Source organism: Corella eumyota, chromosome 5, assembly GCF_963082875.1.
Source record: "Corella eumyota chromosome 5, kaCorEumy4.1, whole genome shotgun sequence".
In the NCBI taxonomy this organism is placed as follows: domain Eukaryota; kingdom Metazoa; phylum Chordata; class Ascidiacea; order Phlebobranchia; family Corellidae; genus Corella; species Corella eumyota.
This window is the reverse complement of record NC_137494.1, coordinates 15515331-15531798: the sequence shown is the minus strand read 5'-3', so window position 1 is coordinate 15531798 and position 16468 is coordinate 15515331. Positions and strand designations below refer to the sequence as shown.

Here is a 16468-nt window from a genome sequence, read left to right as displayed (position 1 = left end):
ATTAAATGTTTACTTAACAAACAACCTCGTGACCAAGTTATTTCACAATATCATTTTAACAATTATTATTTAAAGTTTAATACTGTGGCAGTAGGGCAATAATTTACAATTGAATAAAATAATAAGAACTTGATTAAAAATGGAAAATAAACTCGCTGCTGAGTTAAAACAACTTTGTGTAGAAACACCAGATGGAAAGTGGAAGGAAAATAAACCACAAGAATCAGCAAAAATTCTTCACAAAATGGGGTTGCTTTATAAGGAGAAAAGTCCTGATAAATTAAGCTTGATAAGAAGTTGTGCACTTTTAAATTCAGCTATAGTGAGAAATCCTTCAAATGTTGAAACAATTAAGAAAGATCTGGATAATCTTTGCTCACATTTGCTTAAAATATCAAAAGCAGATCAATCTTTGGCAAATTTAAGAAATATTTCTGCAAAAGTTGCTAAAAATGTTAAAAAACTGAGAGAAAATACTGAAAATAAATTGTTGCAGTTAGAACATATTCCTTATGAAATATCAGAAGCAAAATTAAAACAACTTGAATGTGCTAAAATACAAACGGTTTGTGCTATACAAGATGATATAGCAAGTCAATACACTTCTTTCATGCAATTTATAGCTGAAAAGTGTGTTAAAGTCATGGGAAAACCTCCATGTAAATTTGCCATAGCTGGAATGGGGTCTCTTGCACGAAAAGAAATAACTCCTTACTCTGATTTCGAGCACATTATTTTGCTAGATGACAACAAGAAAATGGATAACAACACTCTGGAATATTTTAAATGGTTTTCTGTAATTTATCATTTTATTATCTTGAATTTGGGAGAAACAATTATTCCATGTGTTGCAATTCCATCTTTAAATGATTACTACAATAAAAGTGGAATTAATTGGTTCTTTGACAGTTTGACAAAACGAGGAATTTCGTTCGATGGAATGATGCCACATGCTTGCATTTTTCCACTAGGAAGACAAGAAGGTACCACAAACAAGCCATGGTCAACAGAACTAATTCAACCTGTCAGTGAAATGATCAAGTATCTTGACTCTGATGTGGATTTAAAGAATGGTTATCACTTAGCTGATGTGTTAAAACGAACATGTTTTGTTTATGGAGATAAAGATATTCACACCCAATATTGTAAACTGGTTAAACAAAAACTTAAAACAAAAGACTTTTCCCAAACCAAATCAAATTTAGTTCAAGAATTAAATAAAACAAATTTTATGCCATATACTGATGCAATAAACATAGACGACCAGCAGTTCAACATTAAACAAATTTTGTATAGAACTATATCACTATTTTTGACAATTATTTGTGACTTTCACAAAGTTTTTACCACTGGATTTAAAGCAATAAATGAGTTAGAAAAACAAAAAATAATTAATTCAAGGACTTCCCATCATCTTAAGTATGCTCTGTCTGTTGCTTGTGAAGTTAGACTAAAACTTTATACAAAAAAACAAGGTCAAGATGATTACATCGATAAAGGAAAAACTTTTTATGGTTTAGATGGTAACCCTGCTCAGGAATTAATTCAAGCTGTTGGAGCAGCAAGTCTTGTAAGAATTTTTGAAAATTCATGGATCTTAAAAACAGATAACAAGTTTTTGAGTAAAATTCACATTCCAGATCAACAAACTTCAAGTTTATCATATTGGTGGAGTTTAAATAGACTAAAACAATTCAAACAAATTATATCAGAATGGGAGAAAAGAAATTCTTTGAACTGGTTAGAAAATGACCAACACGGACTTCAAATTAAAGATTTTGTTTGTAATGCCTATTTCAGTGAAAAAAACTTTGAAGTTGCATTAAAGTTGGCTGAACAAATAAGATCTCATGTTCAACCAGAAAATGAGTTATATCTTCACTGTTTTCATTATACAATACATTGTCTTTTTGCATTTGAAGAATATGAGCAAATAGAAACAAAATCTCAACAATTTCTCCAACAGTTTCCATTACTAAACCAGGATATAAGAATACAGCTTATGATACTTAATAAATGTGCTCGCTCACAATTAAATCTTAACAAACCAGAAGTTGCCCTTTCAACTTATTTACAACCTTTAAAAATCGATAAAAACTCACTTTTACAATGGCCACATGAATTGTCAAATCTATATCGAGGTATGGGAGGATGTTATTTGAAACTTGGTAAATTTGATCAAGCAATATTACAATTCAACAAAGGACAAACTTTTCTTAACAAACTAACAGTTAAGCGAACATTAGCACAACATGATATTTACGTTGGTTTATACGATTGCTACACAGCATTAGGTAAACTAGATGAAGCTTTAAAGTATTACAAACTAGCTGACGAAATATACCAACAATGCAGTGAAACTGAAAAACAACAATTGATTAAACTCTCATTTTTTTTTATAAATTAAGGACCCATATTAAAGCATAATTTAAATAAAAACAAATAAAATTATTTAACATGATTTAAATAAGGGCCAAAAATGTCAGCTGTAAAAACATTCTAGCTGCAGAAAATGCAGAGAGTCAGCTGCATCTTCTTGCAACTATTTAAATAAGTATATGATTAAGTTTAATAAAATTTACCTTATAGTCTTGTTAATAAAAAAGTTAATTACCAAAATTAAACAAATAATTTTAAACTTTTATATAATAACCGAATATTTTAGCCACAAACACATTACTTCGCTGACAATTTTAAACAGCGGGGTAGTCACATTTTAATTATTAAAAAACAAATTATTTTCGCGTAATTATGTTTTTTTTTAAGGATAGCGATGGAAATAAATTCTATAATTTTTTACAAAAATTGTGCAAAAATATGTTGTTTTTCTTAAACTCAAACTTATAAAAAAAGTTAGTTTAAATACGTATAGTTTTAGGCAACAGAAGCGAATGCATTATTACGTATTTTGCCAAAAGAGATTCTAAGCAATATTTAAAAAGAATTTTTTAAATATCAAAATTGTTTAATGAATAATCAGCAAAACAATGTTATTAGCTTATTTCTGTGTCAACTTTTTGGATTAATGCCACAAAGTTAGTCAAAAAATTGGTTTTAAGTAGTGCACTTAATGGTAACAAAAGCAATGCACCTTTTTGATGAGTTGTAGTTTTCAAAAAAATGTTGTTATTTAAAACCATACTTAAAGAGAATTACTTATTTTATTACTAAAACTTTAAATTAATGAAGATTTTACCTAAAAATTGACTAGAATTGCCTGTTACTAGCGGTTTTAGAAACAAATCTATGAACCAAGGTGTTTTTGAATCCAGGTGTTCTTGGGCTGAAGTGTCTTGCATTCCTATTTAAAATGTTCAATAATAAACAACTTAAAACATTATTTCTAGTTCGTTTATAAATATATGAAAAATAATCTGAATAAATTATACTACCTGTAAGAATTTACGTTAACGATAAAAATGTAAATATAATTGGAATTTGGTAAATAAACAACAACATAGGCATTCTGCTTTATTTATTAATTGATGAACATTTAACTAAATTAAAGAAAGTAATTTATTACCTGAAATGGTTGTGCTCTTGCATACAAACACCAAACCTCTGAGACATAAGACTTTGTTTTGGGGGGGTTAAATGACCTTCACCAAACAAGGTTCAAGGTGGCCTTGAGGTGGGGCTTGTCTCGGGGCATGTTAGGATAGGGTTGGACAACCAGGGGGGCCAAGGGGGTGCTCAGGGGGGGTGTTGGATGTGCTTGGAGAGGAAGGAAAATTGGAACCAAGATGGGCCTAGAACAATTAGGTTTAATAAATTTTTGATGATATTTTTAAACACTTGTACTTACATTATTAGTTCCAGTGAATGGTCTTCCAACTTCACCAAACAAATCTTCTTCCTCGTCTTTGCTTTTTCATCTCAATTTTGGACCTAAAACAAAAAAAATTAGGTTGGTTTGTATTTCAAATAATAACTTTTATTAAACCTGAGGTTCTGGGTTTGAATCCCATGGCCACTATGTTGTAAAAAAAACCACCCAGATTGCCAACCTTAACTTTTTATTAACCCCAACCCTAACTTTTTATTAACCCCAACCCTAACTTTTTATTAACCCCAACCTTAACTTTTTATTAACCACAACCCTAACTTTTTATTAACCCCAACCTTAACTTTTTATTAACCCCAACCCTAACTTTTTATTAACCCTAACCCTAACTTTTTATTAACCCAAACCCTAACTTTTTATTAACCCCAACCTTAACTTTTTATTAACCCCAGCCCTAACTTTTTATTAACCCAACCTTAACTTTTTATTAACCCCAACGCTAACTTTTTATTAACCCCAAATCTAACTTTTTATTAACCCCAACCATAACTTTTTATTAACCCCAACCTTAACTTTTTATTAACCCCAACCTTAACTTTTTATTAATCCCAGCCCTAACTTTTTATTAACCCAACCTTAACTTTTTATTAACCCCAACGCTAACTTTTTATTAACCCCAACTCTAACTTTTTATTAACCCCAACCACAACTTTTTATTAACCCCAACCTTAACTTTTTATTTACCCCAAATCTAACTTTTTATTAACCACAGCCCTAACTTTTTATTAAACCCAACCTTAACTTTTTATTAACCCCAACCTTAACTTTTTATTAACCCTAGCCCTAACTTTTTATTAACCCAACCTTAACTTTTTATTAACCCTAACCTTAACTTTTTATTAACCCCAACCTTAACTTTTTATTAACCCTAGCCCTAACTTTTTATTAACCCAACCTTAACTTTTTATTAACCCCAACGCTAACTTTTTATTAACCCCAACTCTAACTTTTTATTTACCCCAAATCTAACTTTTTATTAACCCCAACCCTACCCCCTATTTTAGGAAATACCCTTAGTTGCGCTACATACAAAAAAAAACAGGTTTCGCGATTTCCTTATTTTTTCCTGTGTGGTAAATGTGTTATCTCAAGTGGTAATTAGTAAGACTGCAAAAACATATTTGTTTCAAATTAAATTTAACTAATATAGAAAACATTTAACTTTTAGTTATTTGACCATTTACAATACTAAAATAATTTATTTTGTTTTTAAAATTATTTTAAAATCAAAGATTTAAATAAATCTAAAAAGATAAAAATTAACATAAAACTTTCAACTCAATAACTAAACCTTAAAACAACATTACTACCTTGAATTAAAGAGGGGCTGTGACCATGATGTGACATGTTTCATGTTGTAATAAGTGATGCGTAACCATTTTTAGGAATCAGTACAGCACAACCATTGTTAAGAAGCAGTGAGGCAAAACCACCATTATAGCTGAAACTTTTGTCCGTGTAGTTTAAGCCCACAGTTACCAACATAAAGTTAATAAATTATATTAGAATTACAAAAAGTCTAAATCTAAAAAGTAATTAATAATTAAAGTTTCAGTAAAGTTTTAATTGATGTAACATTTAACATTTAAATAAAACCATAATTTGGTTTAAAATGAAGTTTAAAGAAAAGGAAAATAAACTTGCTGCTGAGTTAAAACAACTTTGTGTAGAAACACAAGATGAAAAGTGGAAGGAAAATAAACCACAAGAATCAGCAAAAATTCTCCACAAAATGGGGTTGCTTTATAAGGAGAAAAGTCATGATAAATTAAACTTGATAAGAAGTTGTGCACTTTTAAATTCAGCTATAGCGAGAAATCCTTCAAATGTTGAAACAATTAAGAAAGATCTGGATAATCTTTGCTCACATTTGCTTAAAATATCAAAAGCAGATCAATCTTTTGCAAATTTAAGAAATATTTCTGCAAAAGTTGCTGAAAAAGTTAAAAAACTAAGAGAAAATACTGAAAATAAATTGTCACAGTTAGAACATATTCCATTTGAAATCTCCGAAGAAGAATTAAAACAACTAGAATGTGCTAAAATACAAACAGTTTGGGCTATACAAGATGATATAGCCAGTCAATACACTTCTATTATGCAATTTATAGCTGAAAAGTGTGTCAAAATCATGGGAAAACCTCCATGTCAGTTTGCCATAGCTGGTATGGGGTCTCTTGCACGAAAAGAAATAACTCCTTACTCTGATTTTGAGCACATTATTTTGCTGGATGACAACAAGAAAGTGGATAACAACACTCTGGAATATTTTAGATGGCTTTCTGTAATTTATCATTTTATTATCTTGAATTTAGGGGAAACTATTATTCCATGTGTTGCAATTCCATCTTTAAATGATTACTACAATAAAAGTGGAATTAATTGGTTCTTTGACAGTTTTACAAAACGAGGAATTTCGTTCGATGGAATGATGCCTTCCGCTTGCATTTTTCCACTAGGAAGACAAGAAGGTACCCTAAACAAGCCATGGTCAACAGAACTAATTCAACCTGTCAGTGAAATGATCAAGTATCTTGACTCTGATGTGGATTTAAAAAATGGTTATCACTTAGCTGCTGTGTTAAAACGAACATGTTTTGTTTATGGAGATAAAGAAATTCACAAGCAATATTGTGATTTGGTTAAACAAAACCTTGAAACAAAAGATTTTTCTAAAACCAAATCAGATTCAGTTCAAGAATTAAATAAAACAAATTTTTCGTCAAATACTAATGCAATAAGCCTAGACGACCAGCAGTTCAACATTAAACAAATTTTGTACAGAACTATATCACTATTTTTGACAATTATTTGTGATTTTCACAAAGTTTTTACTAATGGCTTTAAAGCAATAAATGAGTTAGAAAAACAAAAAATAATTGATTCAGGGACTTCCCATCATCTTAAGTATACTCTGTCTGTTGCTTGTGAAGTTAGACTAAAACTTTATACAAAAAAACAAGGCCAAGATGATAACATTGATAAAGGAAAAACTTTTCATGGTTTAGATGCTAATCCTGCTCAGGAATTAATTCAAGCTGTTGGTGCAGCAAGTATTGTAAGAACTTTTGAAAATTCATGGATCTTAAAGGCAGATAACAAGTTTTTTAGTGAAATCCACATTCCAGATCAACAAACTTCAAGTTTATCATATTGGTGGAGTTTAAATAGACTAAATCAATACAAACAAATTATATCAGAATGGGAAAAAAGAAAATCTTTGAACTGGTTAGAAAATAACCAACATGGACTTCAAATTAAAGCTTTTGTTTGTAATGCCTATTTCAGTGAAAAAAACTTTAAAGTTGCATTAAAGTTGGCTGAACAAATAAGATCTCATGTTCAACCAGAAAATGAGTTATATCTTCACTGTTCTTATCATATAATACATTGTCTCTTTGCATTAAAAGAATATAAGCAAATTGAAACAAAATTTCAACTATTTCCCCAACAGTTCCCAATACCAAACCAGAATATACAAATACAACTTATGATACTTGAAAAATGTGGCTTCACACAATTAAATCTTAACAAACCAAAAGTTGCACTTTTAATTCATTTACAACATTTAAAAATCGATAAAAACTCACTTTTAAAATGTCCAAGCGAAATGTGTAATATATATCGAGGTATGGGATCATGCTATGAAAAACTTGGTAAATATGAACAAGCAATATTACAATACAACAAAGCACAAACTCAACTAAACAAACTAACAGTTAAGCAAACAGTGGTACAACATGATATTTATAATGGTTTATACTATTGCCATATAGTTTTAGGTAAACTAGATGAAGCGTTAAAGTATAATAAACTAGATGACGAAATATATCAACAATGCAGTGAAACTCAAAAACAATATTTGAGAAATAACTAACAACAGACTTACCCCACCACAACAAGGTCAAAAAGTTACGTTAATTCTTCCTGTAAAACCTGGTGCAAAATAATTCAAATATCTTGAGATCTTTTAACAATGTGTTTTAATTGTCCCAGCTTTCTAGAACGTTTAACAAACTCTTTATTGAAATTAAATAAAAAACAAACAGAAAAACTAACTCAACATTTTTGCGAAAATATTGCTTAGTCACATGTTATTACTCCATCACATGTTGTTACTCACCATGAATGACGTCATAATATTTTATTTTGATTTATCCTCGATGTAAGATGGTCGACTTTAAGCATTGGTCTTAAATGTATTATAAGCTTTAAGTTAATTAAAATGTTTTTTATAATTGAAACTGATATTTTTATGGTAATTTATGTTACGTAAAACCTTAAAATTATAGTTTCCCCTTTAACAAAAATCCAACCAAAGTCGAAAAAATTTCTAATATGAAAGTTTTAAACAATCTTGCAAGTTGTTAAATAAATCCAAATGTAACATCACATTTCTACCGAGTAATTTGTACTTGAAAACACAAAAAATAAAAGCAGTAAACGAAATAGGACGGAAAAAGTGAAAAACAAGAAATAGAGGATTACTTAGCTTGGTTAAATATTGGAATTTACAAGAAATTAAAGTTTATTGCACTTGCACATAAACCAGTTTGGGTGAAGTTGTTAATTTTAATGAAATTAAACACACTGAGAAATATACATCATTAAAAATAAATACATTTTTAAATTATACCACTTATTATATCTAAAACTAAAGTGATGTAAAAACCAGTTCTTCTTTTAACAAATTGTCATGATTCAACAAATTTAAATAAAAACTAAAATTTAAAACTGGATAATCAAAAATAAAAACAAAATAATATTTACAAAAATGAAAGCACCATTCTTTTAAGTTTTAAAATTATTGGGAATTTTTAAATTTATGTTTCTTAAAATTGAGAATAATTAAACATCGACAACTAAAACACAGTAAACAACAAAAATAAAGATAGCAGCATATTTAAACATAATTTGCTATAAATTTTTACACAATTATTTACAATATTTGGTTTGCAATTTGGGCATTTTTGTCAATTTATTCAAAATTTAATATTTACTACAACAAAACTGTTTATAAATAATAAGACTTAAACAACCTCACAATTGTTAAAAAAACTGATTTGTAGCAAATATATGAGAATAAATATTTGTGTAAATGTTAAATATTTGATGGAACCCAAAACAAAATAAACTTACACTTTGTAAACACAATGATAAGGATTTAAATTCAAAGAATTTATAATTTTATGTTTAAACACAATTCTTAAAAACTTGAAATTGTAGATTTATAATTATACACAAACCATAATATTATAAAACTTTTTTCAAAGATTAAGTTTTTTGTTGCTATATTAAACAACAACAACAAGGTTACTGTTGTGGATTTTATGCAATGATAGCTTATCCTCAGTGATTGTGTAGAACGAAATAACTAACGTTGTGAGTTCCTCAGTAAATGTGACATAATATCATAAATTTGTGACGCAATCGGAGCATCAGAGTTTGCCATTGTAAGTGCATTATTGACCTCCTCGAACGAATAACCTAACTCCATTAAACGAGCAATGTTCTCATCATTGTCACCACTCTGATTCGAGGAGGGGTTGTGACCACGGTTGGGTGCATTCCGAGATGGAATCGGTGGAGCAGAACTACCTTTGGGAGGTCTTGGTGGGGGTACAGTAGATAGGGGACTTCCAATGGGGTCAGGTTTACCCATTCTTGGGGGTAACTGAGGCACTTGGGGTTCCCATGGAGCTTTAGTGGTCAAAGGCAAGGACTGAGATGATTGTGGGGTCATTAATGAAACAGCAGGGGGCCTGGGGGGGACTTGGGGGGTTGTTTGTTGAGGTTGCTCCACTGGGTTGATTAATGTCGGGGTTTCTGTTGTGCTTGGCCTGAAACAAAATATTTTCTTTGGTAACAAATATAAACTTTACTTAAAAACATTTCAATAAACTACTTCCACCTTGGTACAATCCAGTCGTAATCACTCGGAACTCTGTGTCTCGATTGTCCCGAGTTATCCTCACTCTGTTGCTCCTCTGGTGGTCGTGGTGTCAGTGTAGCTCCCCCATGTGGTCGGGAAACAACAGGAGGAGAGTCGATGTCGTGGGCAAAATCGTAAACGTCCATCGAGAAGTTTTTTTGTAAGGAAGCAAATGGTTTAAACATTTCCTGAATTTATTTGGATTATTTAATATTATCTTTTTCACTTTTCACAATAAAACTAATATAACTCACCGGTTTACTTGATTCTTGATCCATTTGGAAAGCTGGGTTAACTCCACCTCTCAATGCTGGGTTGGGAGGGTGGGTCCTGGAGGGAATTCTTTGGTCTCTAACTGTAACAAGAACAAATATAACAAACAACATAACTTAACTTATACACCAACATACTTGCAGTGGTCGAACCCAGGTCAAAAATGTTGGACGTTGGTCGAGCTTTCTGGGGTTTTTGTTTTCTTCTGTTTGGGGGTGAATTAATCGAGGGTTGGAATAATAAGCTCTAAACATTTTAAATAAATTTTGAAGCTCTCTCTAAGTAAGACCAAGTAGTATGTAAATATTTGTGTTTACCTTATTTCCAGGAACATCATTTGTTGCTACTAGTTTGGGGTGAGGTGAATTCCAATTGCTAAAATATAACATTGTTAGAAAAGTAACTTTATATTTACAACACTAAGCTACCTGTTAGAAGGACGTTCAGACATGTGCGGTGTGTTGGGTTTGGGTGGAATTACTGGACTTTCACTCTAAACAAAAAGTTGAATATTTATTCTTAATTTAAAGCACAATTTACAACACTGACAAAACCTACCTCAAAACTGCTCCCTAGTGGATGACCTCCCCCAATCAAGGTTGAAGGTGACCCTGGGGTGGGAAGTGGGGCTTGTCTTCGGGGCATGTTGGGTGATGGTTGGACAACCAGGGGGGCCAAGGGGGTGCGGGATGTGCTTGGGGAGGGAGGAAAAGTGGAACCAAGATGGGCCTGGAACAATTAGGTTTTATAAACTTTTGATGATATTTTTAAACACTTGTACTTACATTATTAGTTCCAGTGATTGGTCTTCCAACTTCACCAAACAAATCTTCTTCCTCGTCTTTCTCTTCTTCAATCTTCGATCTAACAAAAATAAATTCAAATTTCTATTCCAAACTAGGTGTTCACAAACAATTTGAGGCAAAGACAATAGGAACAAATGAAAGATCATGCTGTAAAAGCTTTAAAACTTACCCAATCAATTTATTTTCTTCTTTTTTGTCATTAGAATCCCCATCTTTCAAGTAAGGTTCGATCACCACTGTTTCTGTTCCTTTAATCTCACATCTGCACCAGGGACAGGTTGGGAAGGGGGAGTTGTCCATTTCCTGCCATGACTCCAGACAAGATTTACAAATAAGATGGCCACAAGGTTCGATCTTCACATCCTTGTCGTTCTCGGCACAGATCTTACAAAGTTGGAACGTTGAACCCATCTCGCAATAAAGCTCGTATTGTTCCTGTGAGACGTGGATGTGTTCTTCCTCATTGTTGGTTTTCACATGGAGGGTTGAAAGGTCAGGGTTCGTAGGTCGACCATCAGGAAACAAGTAACTGGGTATAAAACATACAAATGAAAATTTCGCCAATTATTGAGTGGAATTTGTAAAAACAAAATACTTACAACCCTTCTTTACAGCCATCAATCAGAGCCTGACATAAAGATTTATTCTGAGGGATTGTTTGCAAGATTTGTCCATCCACTGTAACATATCCAACAGCCCACTGACCCAATCTTGTACAACTCAATCGAAAGATGTAACTGCAAATAAGTTAGAGTTAGTATATTGTAGCTAAAAACTTTATTAAAATGGGCAAAAACTAATAAGATTGTAATTGGCGGCATAATGTAGTGGTTAAGTAACCCTGGACACTGCTTTCATGATGGCCTTACAAACATTATGAACTTCTGTTTATAAAATAATTAGCAGATTATTTACTGAATCAGAAAGCGGAATTTTATTTTATATTTAGGCCAGAAAGTTAGTCTACATTGGGAGTAAGGAAATTAAAATTTGCTATGATCATTGGTGCAGTATGTCTACACTATATTTGTATCTAATTTACATTTAACTTTAAAGGTAAACAAATAAGTTAACTTTTAATAAAACCATTATTGATAAATGCAAGTGGGGTAACTTGGTTTTATTAGTTCACTGAAACAAAGTTTATAAACATTTCTTTGTACAGATAGATTATTATACCTAGAACACTATAACCAGTATGAGGGTCAAAATAAAACAATTCAAAGAAATTAGATTATTCAAAACCATATATCATTAAACTGAACATGAAATATGCAAACACATTGTGCTTTTAGTTTTACGAATTTAATTTAAAAATCAATTTGAAACACTTTCGTTTTCCTATTGATTCAAGGTTTTATGTTTGCAAAAAATTATTAATTTATTGAAAACAGTTGCATTTTGTTCTTTGTATTACTGATTTAAACCGTTATTAAATATTTACTTATTTTATTAACTTTATAAACTACTGAAAGTTTATTACAAGTATTAAATTTTTTGTTAGTTTAATATTTAAAGTTATTTACTTTTTTGATTTTAAATATATTTTAAATATTTTTGAGCAGGATTTAAAAACTTAATAATTAAACAAGTTATGGATTAACTAAACAAGGATTTAATATTTAACTTAATGTTAAAATGAAGTCAATTAATGATATCAATAAAATCTAAATATAGGCGCCCATTGTTTGGTATTGAAACTACGTCATTCACTTCCTTGTTCGGTTAACTTATATTCTCAAATTTAAAAACGCAAAAAAAATAAATTTAAAACAAAACCGATTAAATTTAAAATATTTTTAGTTCCTACCTTCCCGGTTTGTTGATATATTTCTGCAGCCTTGCTTTTACTTCATCATAGGTGAGAAAAGCCATGTAACCCGAGTGTGTAACCGCCAAACTATTCCAGTTCTTTAACAGGGTGGGCCATGGCTGAAAAGTTTAACATTTAAAATTGGATTGTTTTTACCAGCATACAAAGATGTAAACAAATAAGGGGTTAAATATTACAATATTTAAATCCAATTTACATTTCTAACATAAACAACCTGAACTTAACACTAAAGTCAATTTTTAAATTTAAATACATGAAAACCTGATTATAAAAATAAACATTTTTCTTATACCCAGGCCAAGTTTAATCTTAAACAAAGATATTTGGGACAGGAAAATAGATAGTAACCAACTTAAACATAAAGTTGAAGTTACTTCCTTTAAGAAATAGAGTGGGAAGCTGCATCCTGTTGAGTCAGAGTAGTTAGAAAAATGCAAACTAACACTAACTGGTCAGAAAATTAAACAATCGACAAAAACTTTAGACGAAGTTATCTTGCTAATGTATGACAATGCCTGGTTAGTCCATTGAACAAGGAATTAGTCACAAAAAAGGCTTAAACAAATAAAATTTTAAAATAAATTATATACATAACAAAAATCAGAAAAAAATTAAAAATTAAAAATTTAAAGTTCGTAACAAAAGTAAGAATTGATTGATGAGGTAATAATGCCCACTTAGGTATTAACTGTGACATCATAATAAATTGCAGAATGATGAGTTAACAAAAGATGAATAACATAAATCATCGAACCAAACCAAGAATTTAACATATTTCAAAACACATTACATGATCCAAAATATAAAAAATATAAATTAATAAAATCCCTCCACAAATAAAACACAATTTTGTGTATAAACAATTTAACAAAATAAAGCAACCCAAAAATTTAAAATGTTTAATTTTTCAAATAAAGGCTTTACTTAATGTCTTTTAAAATAACAGTTCTTATTATATTAACTACACAGTACAAGCTACTATGTGAGCGTCAATATATTGAATATCATAAAACCTTATTTCTCCTAACCTCAAATGAAAACCAATATCTTGAAATGTCACATTATACAAATAAACATTTCGTCTTTTGAATAATCATTTTGTTGAAAACATAAAAACAATGTGGTTCACATTTTTAACAAACTGTTCATTCAATAATTAATTAAATAATTGTTAAAATAGAGTTAATATTTAATTAACCACAGCAAATTATAAACTTTATGATTTTTAAACAACTAGAACTGATAACAAGTTAACCATTAAACTGTGGTTAAAATTTAATACAAAAAATAACAAAATATTCAAATTATTCACCCATTACCAAGTATAAATCAATTTTTTACTGACCAGAAGCTTCAATAAATCGACAAGTTTTAAATTAAAATAGCAACACAACTTAAGCTTATTAAATAGCCAGCGTTTGAACATGGCTGGTTAACCCAATATTTAAAATCAGTAAAATATATTCTTTAGTCTATTTTCTTAGTCTAATATTTTAAAAATTTCTTTAAAAAACTGTTTTTAACAACTATTAATTTAACAAAATCTTAATGAAAAATATAAGACAAAATATAAAAAAAGACACAATGTTAAAACTGATCTGTCATTAACCAAAAAAAATAAAAATTTACCTGAAAGAGTCTCGTGAAAACGTCGAACTCAAAGTTTGAGATATAATCGTTACAGACGAGGTCGACGGTTGACTTGAGTGCAATACATTCCAAACCAAAAGAGATCGGGTGAACTTTGTCCAATTCTTGTCTGAATATTTTCCATGGGATTATTGTCCTGAAAAACAAGAACATTAATTACCACAATTTCTTAAAACCTTAACTTATAGCTTAATGAAGTGTTATTAGTATACTATAAATTGCTATTCTTTAGGTGCAAGCCTTCAAAAATTTGATATAAACAATATATTAATAATAAATTAACAATAAAAACTTTAAGTACCGTGTCCCAAAAGTCCCCTTCCAAAACTGGGCAGCTTCAGCTTTAGTGATCCTGTATTCGTCCCCAATGAACCTCCCATCAGGAAACTCGGCTTTCAACTCAGCCAGCATGTGGCTGAACACGAGTGATAACTTGGTGAGACTTCGGCGATGTTGCGAACTCTCGTCAAACATTCGCTCTCGACCTTCCTTAAACACTTTTATTACCTGAAGAGTAGATTTTAATTAAATTTTTTTTTATATATATAAAATTTATCCTCGATGTGGTAAGGTCGACTTCACGACCTAAACATAGAGTAACATTTGTTACCCCGACCCAGTCTCAAGTTGACTTTGACAGCTCAAGATATAATTGAATATAATTGCCAAATAAATATGCTGCTAATTGAGTGCTGGCTCGGCAGAAGTTTATACCGTTTATAGCGCCTTACTTAAGGATGGTACAGCATAAGAACAGTGGGGGATTGAACCCAGGACCTCATATAGTGTAGGAAGTGTTCTGACCACTACACCATGCTGCCGGTTCTTATTTGTTAATGAAAAATTTTAAGTGTTTTTTATATGCTACAACTTTAGTAAACATCATTGTTTATAATTTTGTATGGTCCTAAAAAGACCTAATAGATTTTATGTATTATTTTTATATTATTTAAGTTTAATTATGCTACAACTTTAATCAAAACAGTTTAAAGAATTTCACCTCTTTGCATTTTTTCATTAAGTTGTCGAGAAAAATTCGAAAATATTCGCAGTCGTTTAAAACCTGCAAGCGGTCCTCGTATCTGAAAAAATTAAAAGGTCGGTAAATCAGGATTCAAAGATCTTCTTTGTTAACTACAGAACTTATTTTAAATTTATTAACATCTTTCTTAAATCCTTTTTTTAATTACCCAACGAATATCAAACTTCTGGACCATTTGTTAGAAAGAATGAACAACATTAAACACTAAACTGGGCGGTGTTTAAATATTATTGAAATAAACGTTATTACCTCGACATAATAAGTCTAAGATGATTGTAAGTATCTGGTAAAATATCCAGAATATAAGGCGGACTATTCTTTAAATTCATTTTCGATTGTTGGCAAAATTTGGCAACCTGAGAAAACAAAGTTTAAAAATATATTTGTTTTACAATTTTATTACGATCCCACACTTATATGAAAGTTGGAATTATTAAAAACCTTGTCCATTATTTTTGAAGATTTTTCGATATATTTTTTGTCAATTGTCACTCTTTGATGCGGGTTAACTTCATTTAAAGCATCGTGGAGTCTAAAATTAATGTATTAACATAAGTTAATTAAAATTTTAGTAATCAAAAAAACTGAAAGCTCTTTTAGCGTTGTCCGCTGACCGCCAGTTTAAGGGAGTAATTCTAAAGTAAATGCGTAAAAATAGAGAATTCGCAATAGAAGATTAAGGTTATAAATATCGCCCTTTCCACATTTTAAAAACCAGGCGGACGACACTAATAGAGTTTTATTAATTCAGAAATTAAGACCAAAATTTAAAGCCTACTGAGAAAATTTAAAACAAGTTACCCAAAACTTATGGTTTGGCAGTAAAGTCATCATTACCAAAACCCAATACTTTATAATAGTAAAAAGCAAATTACCCCCTAAAATGGTTAAAAAACCCCATCCCGCCCGCGCGGGGTCCGTTACCCCTGGCTGGGGCAGCTTGGGAGTGCCCATTAGTTAATCCTGTAGTCATTACAACGTTAATCCATGTACAAATACACCATACAATAAAACAAGCTTTAAATTTATCATTTACTACAAAGAAACTGAATAAAATATTTTTAATATTTCGTTAATTGTTAAACTG

The 16468-nt window shown here is 30.5% G+C and overlaps 2 protein-coding genes across 2 annotated transcripts; one reads left to right on the top strand and one right to left on the bottom strand.

Moving 5' to 3' along the window:
• Nucleotides 1-139: 139 nt before the first annotated feature.
• LOC145753611 (uncharacterized) lies at nucleotides 140-2407 on the top strand. The gene has a single exon (XM_082570013.1). It carries the CDS (start codon nucleotides 140-142, stop codon nucleotides 2405-2407), a length of 2268 nt encoding a protein of 755 aa, XP_082426139.1.
• A 6394-nt stretch (nucleotides 2408-8801) lies between these two features.
• LOC145753248 (E3 ubiquitin-protein ligase CBL-like) lies at nucleotides 8802-16464 on the bottom strand. The gene is made up of 17 exons (XM_082569648.1): nucleotides 16257-16464; nucleotides 15823-15913; nucleotides 15631-15737; nucleotides 15340-15421; nucleotides 14641-14846; nucleotides 14319-14475; nucleotides 12666-12787; nucleotides 11455-11592; nucleotides 11025-11384; nucleotides 10835-10913; nucleotides 10608-10778; nucleotides 10478-10542; nucleotides 10367-10424; nucleotides 10187-10295; nucleotides 10031-10131; nucleotides 9756-9964; nucleotides 8802-9684 (listed from the first exon to the last, which is right to left on the bottom strand). The coding sequence occupies exons 1-17, from the start codon at nucleotides 16352-16354 to the stop codon at nucleotides 9219-9221; spliced, it is 2619 nt and encodes an 872-aa protein (XP_082425774.1). The 5' UTR covers nucleotides 16355-16464; the 3' UTR covers nucleotides 8802-9218.
• Nucleotides 16465-16468: the final 4 nt, after the last annotated feature.

What these genes read in the sequence shown, in the direction of transcription:
- LOC145753611 (XM_082570013.1), top strand. Translation starts at nt 140, where the DNA reads ATGGAAAATAAACTCGCTGCTGAGTTAAAACAACTTTGTGTAGAAACA.
- LOC145753248 (XM_082569648.1), bottom strand. Translation starts at nt 16,354, where the DNA reads ATGACTACAGGATTAACTAATGGGCACTCCCAAGCTGCCCCAGCCAGG. An exon ending in CTTAGACTTATTATGTCGAG is followed by an intron (nt 15,422 to 15,630) that starts GTAATAACGTTT and finishes TAATTTTTTCAG; the next exon opens with ATACGAGGACCGCTTGCAGG. An exon ending in CACTAGGGAGCAGTTTTGAG is followed by an intron (nt 10,543 to 10,607) that starts GTAGGTTTTGTC and finishes CTTTTTGTTTAG; the next exon opens with AGTGAAAGTCCAGTAATTCC.